Genomic DNA, 14,520 nt, shown 5'->3' with positions numbered 1-14,520 from the left:
AGAGGGTGTCAGTATGCTGCTTCAGAGGTTTTGTTTTGGGAAATATTGCAGCTGATTTAGTTTCCTGAAAGGTAGTTGCTGACTGCTATCCTTCCTGAATTATTCCTGAACGATTTTGATTGTTCCTGCAGACAGGAATGAGGTAACCCTTGGAAGTTTTTTCTTTAAACAGATCAGCTTATTTTTAGCATAGAACTAAAAATAGAAAATATCTTGAGGGTAAGTTTTTCCAAGCCGTAAGTAAATATGCCTTGAAAATCTCTGCGCCCATTTAATGTGTGACACATAATTGTTGATAGACGCATCAAGAGCAACTTTATTTCAGCTCAAAACATTATATTTATATTCGTGCTGTAAATTCATTGGATTTTTGGGAGACTTTGCTCGTGGTGGAATGCACTATTCCCATTACCCTATTTTGAGGCAAATTAATTTGATTAAAATAAATCAAACAAACTGAGGGACAAATTAAAGGGGCAGTCCCTTTAAGGGGTACTGCCTGAGCCAAAAATCAAATCACAAATGAAGCTTAAAACGCTAAACCGAAACGTGATTAAAGGGGAAAGTAAAGCCCCACAGCGCCCATTGGGCACGGAAGACTTCGCCAAACAGAGAATCGTAGAATCCCGACAGTTCAGAAGGAGGCCATTTGGCCCAACATGTCTGCAGTGACCACAATCTCACCCAGGCCGTTTTTCCATAACCCCACAAAATTACTCTCCCTGACACTAGTGTCGATTTAGCATGGCCAATCAACCTAACCCACACAACTTTGGACTGTGGAAGAAAACCGAGGTACCCAGAAGAAACCCGCACAGACGTGGGAAGAGTGTGCGCCTCCACACAGACAATAACCCAAGGCTGGAATTGAACCTGGGTCCCTGGCACTGTGAGGCAGCAGCACTAACCACTGTGCCAATGCTGGTAGATACCGCCTGCTCCCTCTCTAGGGATGCCTGGCCGCGAACGTAGGTGTGGTAGAGGGGCAGATGGTGGTAACACATGAACACCGTTACGTTAAACAACACCTTTGAGGAAACCTAACCGGCTAATTTGCTGGAGCAGTAGGAAATTAAGTTCCTCCTTTTAATCACCAGGCTAAGGGACACCCAAGAGCCTCTCCTCCAGTTGAGCAATGCAAGGGCCATTGTTCGTAAGAGCCAAGCCAAGCTTCAAGCCTGTCATGTTACAGTGAGGCAAAGAATATTGCTATCTGTCAGGGAGATGGGCTGGAGTTTTAGAAGCCTGATCTTCAAGCTGAACACTTTACTGCTCAATGCCGACAGAGCTTGAAGTCGAGAAAGTCAGTCAGGTGGTAACAGTGGCTTTGGATGAGCAGATGTTCCCATTTTAACATTTATTAGTGTCATAAATAGACTTACATTAACACTGCAATGAAGTTACTGTGAAAACACCCTAGTCACCACATTCTGGCAGCTGTTTGGATACACTGAGGGAGAATTTAGTATGGCCAATGCACCTAACCAGCACATCTTTTAGACTGTGGAGAAAACCCAAGCAGATACGGCGAGAACGTGCAGAATCGGGCAAATACTTGTTTAGTTATTTAAGTCGGGGCTCGATGGGCCACTTACTGCACTGTAGGGACACTTACAATGGAATTTAATGTTGGCAAGTGTGAGGTGGTCCACTTTGGTAGGAAGAATGGTAGGAAGGACTATTACTTACGGGGCGAAAAACTGCAGCAGGCGACGGTGCAGAGGGACCTCGGGGTCCTTGTGCATGAGTCGCAAAAACCCAGCTTGCAGGTGCAGCAGGTGGTCAGGAAGGCGAATGGGATGCTGGCCTTCATAGCGAAGGGGATTGAATATAAAAGTAGGGAGGTCTTGCTGCAGCTGTATAGGGCATTGGTGAGGCCGCAGCTGGAGTACTGTGTGCAGTTTTGGGTGCCGCACCTGCGCAAAGATATTTTGGCCTTGGAGGGAGTGCAGAGGAGGTTTACTAGGCTGATACCAGAGTTGAGGGGGTTGAACTATGAGGAGAGGCTGAATAAACTAGGCTTGTACTCGTTGGAGTTTAGAAGAATGAGGGGAGATCTCATTGAGACGTATAAGATGATGAATGGGATGGATAGGATAGAGGTAGAGAGACTCTTCCCGCTCAAAAAAGACAGTAGGACTAGGGGGCACAGCCTCAAGATAAAGGGGGGGCGTTTTAGAACGGAGTTGAGGAGGAACTTCTTCACTCAAAGGGTGGTGAATCTCTGGAATTCTCTGCCCGTTGAAGTGGTGGAGGCTGCCTCGTTAAATATTTTCAAAAAGCGGGTTGATGGGTTTTTGATAAGAGAGGGGATTAAGGGTTATGGGGAGAGGGCCGGAAAGTGGAACTGAGCCACGACAGATCAGCCATGATCTTATTGAATGGCGGGGCAGGCTCGAAGGGCCAGATGGCCTACTCCTGCTCCTATTTCTTATGTTCTTATGTTCTTACATCAGGATCTTGAGAAGTTAGCTGATCAGGTTGGGATGGCGTGATGGATTGAGTTCACTCAGCAACTCAGATGTTCAAATGCAATCACAGAACTTTGCTTATTCACTGATTAACTTCTTCCTTGAGGACAACAGCTAAACAACAACATCATACTGTCCTAGAAACGTGCAGGGATAAAAGCACAGTGGCACAGTGGTTAGCACTGCAGCCTGGCAGTGCCATGGACCCAGGTTTGATTCCTGCCTTGGGTCACTGTTCAGACATTTCCCATGCAATCTTCTCAGTGAGCAATTGGTTTACCGAATAAATCACTCGTGGAAACTCATGCACCCACGAGGACAATTATATGAATTCCCGTCCTGTGCTCTCATTCTACAACACTTCACTATTGTAATCAGAGTTGCGTAACTTCTGATAAAAGCGAAATACTGCAGATGCTGGAATCTGAATCAAAAACAGAAAATGCTGGAAAATCTCAGCAGGTCTGATAACATCTGTGGAGGGCTGTCTCGAGCGCCAAGGACCCGAGTCCAATTCCCAGCTTGGGTCACTGCCTGTGCGGATTCTACACATTCTCCCCGTGTCTGCATGGGTTTTCTCCGGGTGCTCCGGTTTCCTCCCACAGTCCAAAAGACATGCTGGTTAGGTGCATTGGCCAGGCTAAATTCTCCCTCAGTGTATCCAAACAGATGCCAGAGTGTGGTGACTAGGGGGTTTTCACAGTAACTGCGTTGTAGTGTTAATGTAAGCCTACTTGTGACACTAATAAATAAACTTAAAACTTCTCAGGTCTCTTATAAGAGAGGGGGTTTTCTCATCAAGTGTCAGTTTTAGAAATCAACTCCTTAATCAAAGATCTAGGCTTTTCACATGTTATGGAGGGATTTTTCTTTGGCACAGTGGCACACTGGTTCGAAGATTTGTAGGTTAGGTGGATTGGCCATGTTAAGTTACTCCTTAGTGTCCAAATATGTGTGAGCTAGGTAGATTAGCCACGGTAAATGGGTGGGAATGCGGGAATCGGCCTGGTGTGGGCCTCGGTAAGATGCACTTTCAGAGAGCCGGTGCAGACTAGTTGGGCCGAATGGCCTCCTTCCGCGCTATAGGCATTCTACAGTTTTTCAACATGAGTGTACCAGGGTTCCACTTGTCTCTATATTTGCAATAATCCTGTTAAGACATTGTTTGATTTCCTAACTTAAGCTTTATTTTAGTAGTGCCTGTGGTGACCTTGTTGAGGAAGTGAGATTATTCAAAGGATTGAGCGGAATTAAGTATGTGCGTGTACACATAACTGCACTTCCTAAATGAGTAGAATGATTGAAGAATTCTGTGGGTGCCTGCGTGAATAACTTTCTCAGTTCCTTCAGTATGACCTTAAGTCCCATTTCATAATTCTCAGAATGAAATCATCCTTTTTGTTTTGCAAATCAATCAGACTGTAAAATAACAATGTTCTTCTTTCTCTTTGTTCATTGGGTGAGTACACCTCACCAGCTCAGCATTTGGTACCTATTACTCATTGTTCTTGAGAAGGCAATGGTGAGTTGGCTTTTTGAACCACTGTCGTCTCTGCGGTGCCCAACAACACCCACAATGTTGTGAGGGAGGGACTTCCTGATTTTTGACCCAGCGACTGTGAACCTCCAAGGATTCTTGGACAGCGCCTTCTAAAGCCCCAGTGTCTGGGCGGCACAGTGGCATTGTGGTTAGCCCTGCTGCCTCACAGCACCAGGGACTTGGGTTCGATTCTCGACTTGGATCACTGTTGGTGCAGAGTCTGCACATTCTCCCTGTGTCTACATTGGTTTCCTCTGGATGCTCTGGTTTCCACCCACAGTCCAAAGATGTGAGGGTTAGGTGCATTGGCCGTGCTAAATTCTCCCTCGGTGTACCCAAACAGGTGCCGGAGTGTGGCAACTAGGGGATTTTCACAGTAACTTCATTGCAGTGTTGATTTTTTTTGTTTAATTCATTTGTGGGACGTGGGCATCGCTAGTTTCCTTGAGAAGGTGGTGGTGAGCTGCCTTCTTGAATTGCTGCAGTCCACTTTGTGTGTTGACTCAATGCTGTTAAGGAGGAAATTCCAGGCTTTTGACCCAGCGACTGTGAAGGAACCACGATATACTTCCAAGTCAGGATGGTGAGTGGCTTGGAGAGGAACTTAAAGATGTGGTGTTCCCATTTATCTGCTGTCCTTGTTCTTCTAGATGGAAGAGGTCATGAGTTTGGAAAGTGTTCAAGGATCTTTGGTGAATTGCTGCATCAACGTAAGCCTACTTATAGCCAATAAATAAATAAACTTTTCTACTACCTCAAGGGGCAAGGGCAGCAGGTGCATGGGAACACCAACACTTGTCATTTTCCCTCCTGACTTGGAGTTATATTGCAATCCCTTCACTGTTGCTGGGTCAAAATCTTGGAACTTCCCAATAATATATGGATGCACTTTCATTAGATGGACTGCAGCAGTTGAAGAAAGTGGATCTTTTTAAAAAAGCTACAGACTGCTGTCACTGCATTGGCTGTGGAGTGGGTGAATCTTTTAAGGTGCTGGGTGTAGTGCCAATCTGGTGGGTTGCTATTGCCCTGGATGGTGTTCACCATCTTGAGTGTTGCTGGAGCTGTGCTCATCCAGGCAAGACTATTCCATCACCCTCCTAACTCGTGTGTTATAGATGATGGACCGGCTCTGGGGAGTCGGGAGGTGAGTTACTCAACGCAGGATTCCCGGCCTCTGAGCTGCTCTTGTAGCCTCAGGATTTATACGGCTGGTTCAATTCCACTTCTATTAAGTGATTTCTCATTCTATTATTATTCAGGCCTACTATTCCTCAGCGCAGTGGTCCGTGTGGCGTGTCACTGTAGTCAGAACAATGGAAGATGCTGTAGGAGCAGTGAGCTAGTACGTGCCATTATGTTGCATGAGCTACTTTATCATTCAGAATCGGCCTGCAAATGCATATTTTATCTGGAGGCAATTACTGAACTTGAGAATTCAGTTTTTTGGGGATGTGGGCACCTCTGGCTCGGCCTGCATTTATTGCCCATCCCTAATTGCCACTGAGGGGCATTTGAGAGTCAACTACATTGCTGTGGATCTGGAGTCACATGTAGGCCAGACCAGATAAGGACAGCAGATTTCCTTCCCTAAAGGAACCTGACAGGATGACTATTGACAACGGTTTCATGGTCATCATTAGAGTTTTGATTCCTTTTTTTTGTTGAATTCAAATTGCACCATCTACATAAAAATCTAAAATCTAGGAGCAGGAATAGGCCTGCACCTCGAGCCTGCTCCGCCATTCAATAAGATCATGGCTGATCATTTTGTGGACTCAGCTCCGCTTACCCGCCCACTCCCCATAACCCTTAATTCCTTTACTGTTCAAAAATGTATCTATCTGCCATGGTAGGATTCAACCCTCAAGTTTGCAGAACATTATCCTGGGTCTCTGGATTACTAGTCCAGTGACAATATCACTATGCCACCACCTTCCCTTAATTCAGTTGACTAGAGTGGGATCCTCGGCCATAGGTTATCCGATGTACCCAGCATCTCATTTTATAGCAACATCTGGTGAAACGTCAGCAACCCTGGGTGGAATTCTCCAGCCCCGCCGCAGCGGCGGTTTATCCTGTGGTGTAGGCAGCTCGTCACCAATGGGATCTTCCAGTCCCACCGAAGTTGATGGCTATTTGCATTCCTCACCAGTCATGGGGGAACCCGCATCAGGGGTTGTTCTTGGCGGCACTGGAAGATCCTTCCGACAGGAAAGTCTGGAAAATTCCGCCCGTTAACTCCTGCTTCGCTCCACCGCTGCTGCCTGACTAGCTGAGTATTTCCAGCCATTTCTGGTTTCGGCTGATTTTATTTTATCTGATAAATTATGCGCTTTGACAAAAATGAGCCTCCGTGAACCGCAGAAAGACACACGTGTGTTCGTTGCTGCAAATAGTCTAGATTCTTGAGGAAAAAAAGCTCATGGTTCAAAAACTCCAGTGTCAAGAGCTTTGAAAGCAGTATCTTGAAATCTGGACCTGATACTTCCTGTTCCTTCACAATAGATAGAAACTGAATGTAATCTTGGGACAGGTGTACAAAAAGTACAGAAAAGGTTTATCAGGATGTTGCCCTGTGTGGAGGGTATTAGCTATGAGGGGAGATTGAATAAACTGGGATTGTTCTCCCTGGAAAGACGGAGGCTGAGGGGCAACCTGATAGAAGCTTATAAAATGATGAGGGGTACGGATAAGGTGAACAGTTGGAAGCTTTCTCCCAGGGCAGAAATGACAATTACAAAGTGGGCACAAGTTCAAGATAAGGGGGGGAAGGTTCAGTGGAGATTTTTTTTACACAGAGGGTGGTGGGGGCCTCAGATGCACTGCCAAGTGAGGTGGTTGAGGCAGTTACGTTTGTGACATTTAAAACTTATCTGGATAGGCACAGGAACAGACGGGGACTAGAGTGATATAAATGATTAGTCTAGGGAGGACAATGTGATCGGTCCAGTTTTGGAGGGCTGAAGGGCCTGTTCCTGTACTGTTATTCTTTGTTCTGGATAATTGAAACTGAAAGCCCTAGCTGCAGACTAACTCGAGCACAGTCATTTGCAGAAATCAAAACTGATCATTTTCAACATATTTGCCAACATTTCTAAAGAGTCAAAAGCATGTTAAGGGGTGGGGTCAAATTCCGCAATGATCGCTAAATATCACAAGAGGCCAAAAATGGGAATTACGCCAGTGAGATTTCCGATTGCAATCTTCCCAGCCTCCCTTCCCCTCCGATGGCACGATCGGGTTCGCCCCCAAGAAGGGCATGAACCCAATTTGCATGAATTTGAATCCATCACCATGCACTGAGCGTGGTTAATGTCACACCTTCGGCCCTCATTCAAGTTTCCCCACCCACCAGGCCCTGAGAGGGTGAGACATACTGGAGAGGGGAGAGAGGTAAAGGTACTACATAAGAATAAGTACGCTCATGTCGAGGAACCAATCTCAAAAACTCATCCTGTTTGCAAATCTTACAAGCCGCTACTCCCAGGGGCTCCCAACTCCGGTGCTATCAGATCTGTGACCACCTCCATTTCCCACACTGCTAAAAGATCCTGTTATAGTTCAGGTCAGAAACTCCAAAGGAGCCCACTTGGATCATAACATTTTGCGCCTTGAATTTGGCTAGGATGAGCATGATGGCTTTCACTTCAAGTATGATTCAAATGATCCATTAGGGAGCTTTTATCAAACAACGTTTATTTAAGAGCACAGTTAACATTAATAGTAAGAATATTGGCAATAACTTCTATCAATTACAAACAACGCCAAAACAACCACGATAATGTATAACTCTTAATGAACATAGGAGCTTTCTATTAACAAGACCCTTCAAACAGGCTTAACACAATATAGGCTCATGCTCATGTAGTGTTCGAATTACGTCCTTTGGTTGGAGAATTGAAAACCCTCAGTCTTGAAAGTTCTAGTAGTTGTCTTGACACCCCCCAGAACAGTTTGAACTCACGGCAGCTTCCCAGAACAGGGAGATCTCTGGTCAAGCCACCAACAGCAGGTTTTCTGCTGCAGGAGGACTTTCAGCTAAATCGCAGAATTTCTTAAAACCAGTGGGGAGAGAGAGAGAGAGACACACACACACACCGCTTTCAGTCTGACGTCCACTCCCTTCTAAACTAAACACTGCCGACAGTCAAATCCTGACCGGCCAGAACATCTAATGCTCCAAATTTGCACATAATTTTTTTGTTGCCCTGTAGATTCTCTTTCTGCCCCTAACCTGCACGTCTTCGAACTGTGAGAAGAAACTGAAGCATCCAGAGGAAATCCAAGCAGAAGGTGCAAAATTGAACCTTGGTCACTGGCACAGTGAGGCAGCAGTGCTAACCACTGTGCCACCGTGCTGGATTCAACCCAAAACCTAACTTCCTGCCCAAGATATGACATGTAGTGAGCAGAATATTCTTTTATTTTGTCTTTTGGTCAATTTATATGTTTGTGTTATGTGAAGACTGAAGTCTATGTGATTAACTCAACTTCTTCATTGTTTGTGTTTAGGAGACAGAATTTGACCCCATGAAGTTTAACAGTGTGATAGAATGCGAAAAGCCACACAATGATCTGAACAGATTTCGAGGATATATGTGAGTACTTCACAGTTCTGTACAACAGGACACTTTGCTCATCTCGGAAAGATGCTTCCCTGCATGAACAACGCCACACATTTCAGGACTACCTGTGACCTGTCATTGAGTGGCTGTTATGGACAGAAATAGTTCTAACTAGCTCCAGTTAACAGGCTTGCATCCCATGCAGATGGATCACATGATGCATCTCTGCCTTGCAATGCTCCCTGATCTCTGAAGGTCCAGTACAATAATTTACCATCACTTGGTTTGAAATGAAAAGGTCATTCCTTTCCGGTTAATCTTTTACCAAATATGCTCTTCACAAACACCATCGTGGGGTGTAGATCTACGATTAACAACAAGGTGTCATTTAATCATTACTGAGAATCTGTTTGCTCATTTGCTAATTTAATCAAAGCTTTTTTCTCCTGTACTTTGCTGTACAATTTTCTTTCATCTTCCCTCCTCCTCACTGATCTCGGTGGACTGCAGTTCAGTGGCGTGTCAATAACTCCCATATAACTCCGCCTTATGGCTGTGAGCCCCAGCAGTGAGGGATTGAAGATTTAAGAGCAGGACTTTCCAAACTGTGGGTTGTGCACACGTACGCATGTATGCACAAACGCATGCACATATGCACACACGGTATGCACATGTACGCACACACACGTACACATGCATACACGCGTACACGTATGCACATGTACTCGTGTGCACACGTACGTACACACGTGCACATGTACACATACGTACACATGCCCACATGCATGCACCATACACACATTCCAAGTACAGTGAAACTTGCAAATCAAGGGTACCAGTAAATCTTGTCCGTACTGGTTTTGTACACCTTAAAATGGAACTCCAGCGTTACTGATTTTTACTGAGTTTTGAACTTGTTTTTCCTTCGGGGCTGTGGGATTTGCTAACTCTGAGACGGCAATGTCTGCCACAGAGCTCGGATTGGATGTGAACTGCTGCAAGAACCCTTTAGATTCTTACTATATTTCGAATGCTGGTCAAGGCACGGACTACACTGAGGTTCGCTGCATTAAAAACCTGTGAGAAAGCAAGAGTCTTTCTGGAAAGAAACGTGCATTTAAAGAATTGCAACCCCGATTCCACCCCCAGCCGCTGTAGAGCTGAACGCCAGTATCTCTCATACCTCCAACCTTTCTCATTGTGCTCATGGGGACATTAAAATGGGGTCTGCTCTCGGAATGAGTTTGAGAAGTGCTGTTCCTGATCAGTGGCGAGTAGCACTTGGTGAGCTAGCCTTGGACATTATACACAAAGGCTGTCCGGAGTCTACAAGGTTGAAGTCATGAGTATGATGGAAAACTCTCCGACCTGGCTGAGTGCCGTTCCAAACTCGCTCAAAAAGCTCAACATCCAGAACAAAGCAGCCCATCTTGATTGGCACCCCATTCACCACTGACCCTAGTTGGCAACAAAGTGCACCATCTGCAAGGTGCACTGCAGCACCATGGTACCAAGGTTCCTTTGGCAGCACCTTCCAAACCCACGAAATTAACCATAGAGTCACAGAGGTTTACAGCATGGAAACAGGCTCTTCAGCCCAACTTGTCCATGCCGTCCTTTTTGTTAACCACAAAGCTAATCCCAATTGCCCGCATTTGGCCCATATCCCTCTATACCCATCTTACCCATGTAACTGTCGAAATGCTTTTTAAAAGACAAAATTGTACCTGCCTCTACTACAACTGGCAGCTTGTTCCAGACACTTGCCACTCTCTGCCTGAAAAAATTGCCCCTCTGGACACATTTGTATCCCTCCCCTCGCACCTGAAACCTATGCCCTCTAGTTTTGGATTCCCCTACCTTTGGGAAAAAATATTGACTATCTAGCTGATCCGAGCCCCTCATTATCTTATAGAACTCTATAAGATCACACCTAAGCCTCCTACGCTCTAGGGAAAAAAGTCCCAGTCTATCCAGCCTCCCCTTATAATTCAAACCATCAAGTTCCGGCAGCATCCTAGCACTTAAAAGGACAAGGGCAGCAGATACCTGGGAACACCACCACCTGAAAGCTCCCCGCAACCTGCTCACCATCCTGAGTTGGAAAAATATCCTTCACTGTCGCTGGGTCAAAATCCCGGAATCCCTCCCCAAAAGCACTGCCCTGACAGCAAAATCCTGGAACTCCTTCAGAGTCCACCAACACCTTCTCAAGGGCAATTAGGCACGGACAATAAATGCTGGTCCAGCCAGCAACACCTACATCCTATGAAGGAGTTTAAAGGAATCTGGAGCCCTGCTTCAGTAACTCCTTCTTCCCCCCCACCCTCCTCACACCCAGTTCACAGTTAATGACAGTTGGGTGGCACAGTGGTTAGCACTGCTACCTCACAACGCTAGGGACCCGGGTTCAAATCCGGCCTTTGGTCGCCGTGTGCGGAGTCTGCGCATTCTCCCCATCTCTGTGTGGGTTTCCTCTGGGTGCTCCAGTTTCCTCCCACAGGCCAAGGATATGAGGGCAAGGTTGATTGGCCATGATAAATTGCCCCTTATTGTCAGGGGGACCAGGAGGGTAGATGTGTGGGGTTTGCAGGGATGGAGCCTGGGTGGGATTGTTGTTGGTGCTGGCTCGATGGGCTGGGTGGCCTCCTTCTGCATTGTAGATGCTACAACTGGGGCACCGCTTGAAATTGTTTGACTGAGACCATTCCATCAGAACCCACAATCTTCTGGCTCAACATTACAATAGATGGCACAGTCATTCACTGATCCAGGGTTCAGGGGGCAGAGGCAAACAATGAAACTATTTGAAACTTAAGAAAGCAGCACTTGTCATCTTCCCAGAGAGGCCAGATTACGGAAATAAAGGAGGGTGAAGTAAAAACAGAAAATGCTGGAAAATCCCAGCAGTTCTGGCGGCATGATGGCACAGTGGTTAGCACTGCTGCCTCACAACACCAGGGACCCGGGTTCAATTCCAGCCTTGGGTTCACTGTCTGTATGGAGTTTGCACATTCTCCCCATGTCTGTGTGGGTTTCCTTCAGGCGCTCTAGTCTCCCCCCACAGTCCAAAAATGTGCACATTAGGTGGACTGGTCATGCTAAATTGCCCCTTAGTGTCGGAGAATTTGCAAGGTAGTTAAGGGTTACAGAGATAGGGCCTGGGTGGGATTGTGGTTGGGTACAGACTCGATGGGCCGAATGGCCGCCTCCTGTACTGTGGGGATTCTGTGATTCTATCAAAGAATCATAGAATCGCTACAGTGCAGAAAGAGGCCATTCAGCCCATCAAATCTACATCGACTATAATCCCACCCAGGCCCTGTTATTTACTCTGCTACACCCCCTGACACTAAGGGTCAATTTAGGCATGGCCAATCGGCCTAACCTGCACATCTTTGGACAGTGGGAGGAAACCAGAGGAAACACGTAGACACGTTGAGAACTCCGCACAGTCACCCAAGGCCGGAATTGAACCCGAGTCCCTGATGCTGTGAGACAACAGTGCTGACCACTGTGCCACCATGCCACGCACCCCCTGCCCCCATCTGTGGGGAGAGAGAGCTGGCGTCTGAGGACAGCTCTGAAAAAGGGTCACATTAACTCTGTTTCTCTCTCCGCAGATGCCACCAGACCTGCTGTGTTTTTCCAGCACTTTCTGTACTTATTTCAGATTCCCAGCATCCACAGCATTTTTTTGTTGGTGTGTTTCCTGTCCTATTTTTGGAAAGTTACCTGCTGCGCAGTTCCTCACCACATATTCTCATCTCAACCGTGTGCGATGGAGAAGCAGTCACGTGTCGGTTATGTAAAGGCAATCAGTTAGAAAGGAAGATCATTAGAAGAGACAGGTTTGGACTGTAAAAAGGCCAATATCAGTAGATTTAACTCAAATTAATCTGACATGTGTTTTGAGTTACTGGAAGAACAGATGCTGCCTTCGCTCTATTTGTCTGCTGGAGCCTGGTTACGTTAGAGTGTAGCCTGTGGTACGTGCAACATTGCTCTTCTAATGGGTTCTGGACTCTGCTTATTAACATTAGAGCCTCTATATTTCTTTTCATTTGAAGTGGTACTGTATAATAGTGATGAGTGCGTCAACAGCTTACTATCTTACAATGAAACCTGTTCATAAGTCGATGAGACAACATATTAGTCATTGATGTTGCCCCCGTTTCATTTTAACATCCAGTGTGCCAAATTTGCCACTTGTATGTTATAGAATAATAATACTGGGGGAAATCAGAAATCCCCAGAATTCTGAAACTTAAACACAGGATCAGAGACCGGGGTTCAATTACAGCCTTGGGAGACATATCTGTGGGCACAGCCTCAAAATAAGGGGGCGGGGGGCAGTTTAGATCAGAGTTGAGGAGGAACTTTTTCACTCAAAGGGTGGTGAGTCTCTGGAATTCTCTGCCCGTTGAAATGGTGGGGGCTGCCTCGCTGATTAAATCACGGGTAGATAGGTTTCTGATAGGGGAATTAAGGGTTATGGGGAGAAAGTGGGAAAGTGGAACTGATCCACTTCAGATCAGCCATGATCTTACTGAATGGCGGGGCAGGCTCGAAGGGCTAGATGGCCTACTCCTGCTCCTAGTTCTTATGAGTTTGCACATGCTCCCTGTGACTGCATGGGTTTCCTCCCGCAGTCCAAGAATGTGCAGGTTAGGTGGATCGGCCATGCTAAACTGACCCTTAGTGTCCAAAGATGTGTAGGTTAGTTGGGTTAGTGAGGTAAATATGATGTTGAGAGTTATAGATTGGGTGGATTCTCAGTGGCTTTTTCCCAGGGCTGAAATGTTTGCTACAAGAGGACACAGGTTTAAGGTGCTGGGGAGTAGGTACAGAGGAGATTAAGGGTAGGAGTCTTAGCTGGGTTGAAGAGCAGAAGGATCTTGGAGTCCAGGTCCATAGGACTCTTAAATCGGCCTCGCAGGTGGAGGATGTGGTCAAGAAGGCGTATGGTGTACTGGCCTTCATTAATTGAGGGATTGAGTTTAGGAGTCGGGAGGTAATGCTGCAACTTTATAGGACCCTTGTCAGACCCCACTTGGAGTACTGTGTGCAGTTCTGGTTGCCTCACTACAGGAAGGATGTGGAAGCTTTTGAGAGGTTGCAGAGGAGATTAACAAGGATGTTGCCTGGATTGGGAGGCATGCCTTATGAAGATAGGTTGAGGGAGCTAGGTCTCTTCTCTCTGGAGAGACAAAGGTTGAGAGGCGACCTGATAGAGGTTTATAAAATGTTGAGAGGAATAGATAGGGTGGATTCTCGGAGGCTATTTCCCAGGGCTGAAATGGTCGCTACGAGAGGACACAGGTTTAAAGGTGCTGGGAAGCAAGTACAGAGGAGATGTTAGGGGTAAGGTTTTCACTCAGAGGGTGGTGAGTGAGTGGAATTGGCTGCCGTCGGTGGTGGTACAGGCAAACTCACTGGGGTCTTTTAAAAGACTTCTGGATGAATATATGGGATCTAATGGCATTGGCAGTTACAGATAGTCCTATGGCTTGGTAGGTATAGATGTGATCGGCGCAACTTGTGGGCCGAAGGGCCTGTTTGTGCTGTAGTTTTTCTATGTTCTAAATGCGTGGGGTATGGGGATAGGGTGTGGGAGGGCTGTGGTGATGCCAGGGTAAGATGCCTTGTTGGAGAGTCAGGGCAGACTCGAAGGGCTGAATGGCCTCCTTCTGCACTGTGTGGATTCTATGATTCTAAGGTCAAAATGACTGATGTGTGTAGCCAGCTAACGTTAGAATGGGGAAGTCAGCATCAGTGAAAATGCTTCCTCAGGGTTCTATAAAACTGATTGGGTGGGATTTTACGGGCTTTTACAAGACTGAAAAATCCCACTTGAAGTCAACAGACATTTCCATTATCCACCCCTCCTTGCCCACTCCAATTCTGTGGTGGGCAGGGCAGTAGAATTCCTGTGGCAAGC

The 14,520-nt window shown here is 46.3% G+C and overlaps 1 protein-coding gene across 1 annotated transcript in view; it reads left to right on the top strand.

Annotated features, from left to right (window-relative positions):
- Positions 1-14,520, top strand: part of atp10a (ATPase phospholipid transporting 10A) — a 177,938-nt gene that overhangs the window by 72,585 nt on the left and 90,833 nt on the right. Inside the window, exon 3 of the mRNA XM_080197601.1 lies at positions 8,527-8,612. Coding sequence (XP_080053727.1) covers positions 8,527-8,612 — 86 coding nt within the window. The remainder of the gene's footprint in view (positions 1-8,526; positions 8,613-14,520) is intronic.

This window comes from Carcharhinus amblyrhynchos, chromosome 10 (assembly GCF_965287045.1).
Source record: "Carcharhinus amblyrhynchos chromosome 10, sCarAmb.v2.hapA, whole genome shotgun sequence".
Taxonomy (NCBI): domain Eukaryota; kingdom Metazoa; phylum Chordata; class Chondrichthyes; order Carcharhiniformes; family Carcharhinidae; genus Carcharhinus; species Carcharhinus amblyrhynchos.
The sequence above is the reverse complement of the archived record's forward strand: the minus strand, read 5'-3'. Positions and strand labels throughout refer to the sequence as shown.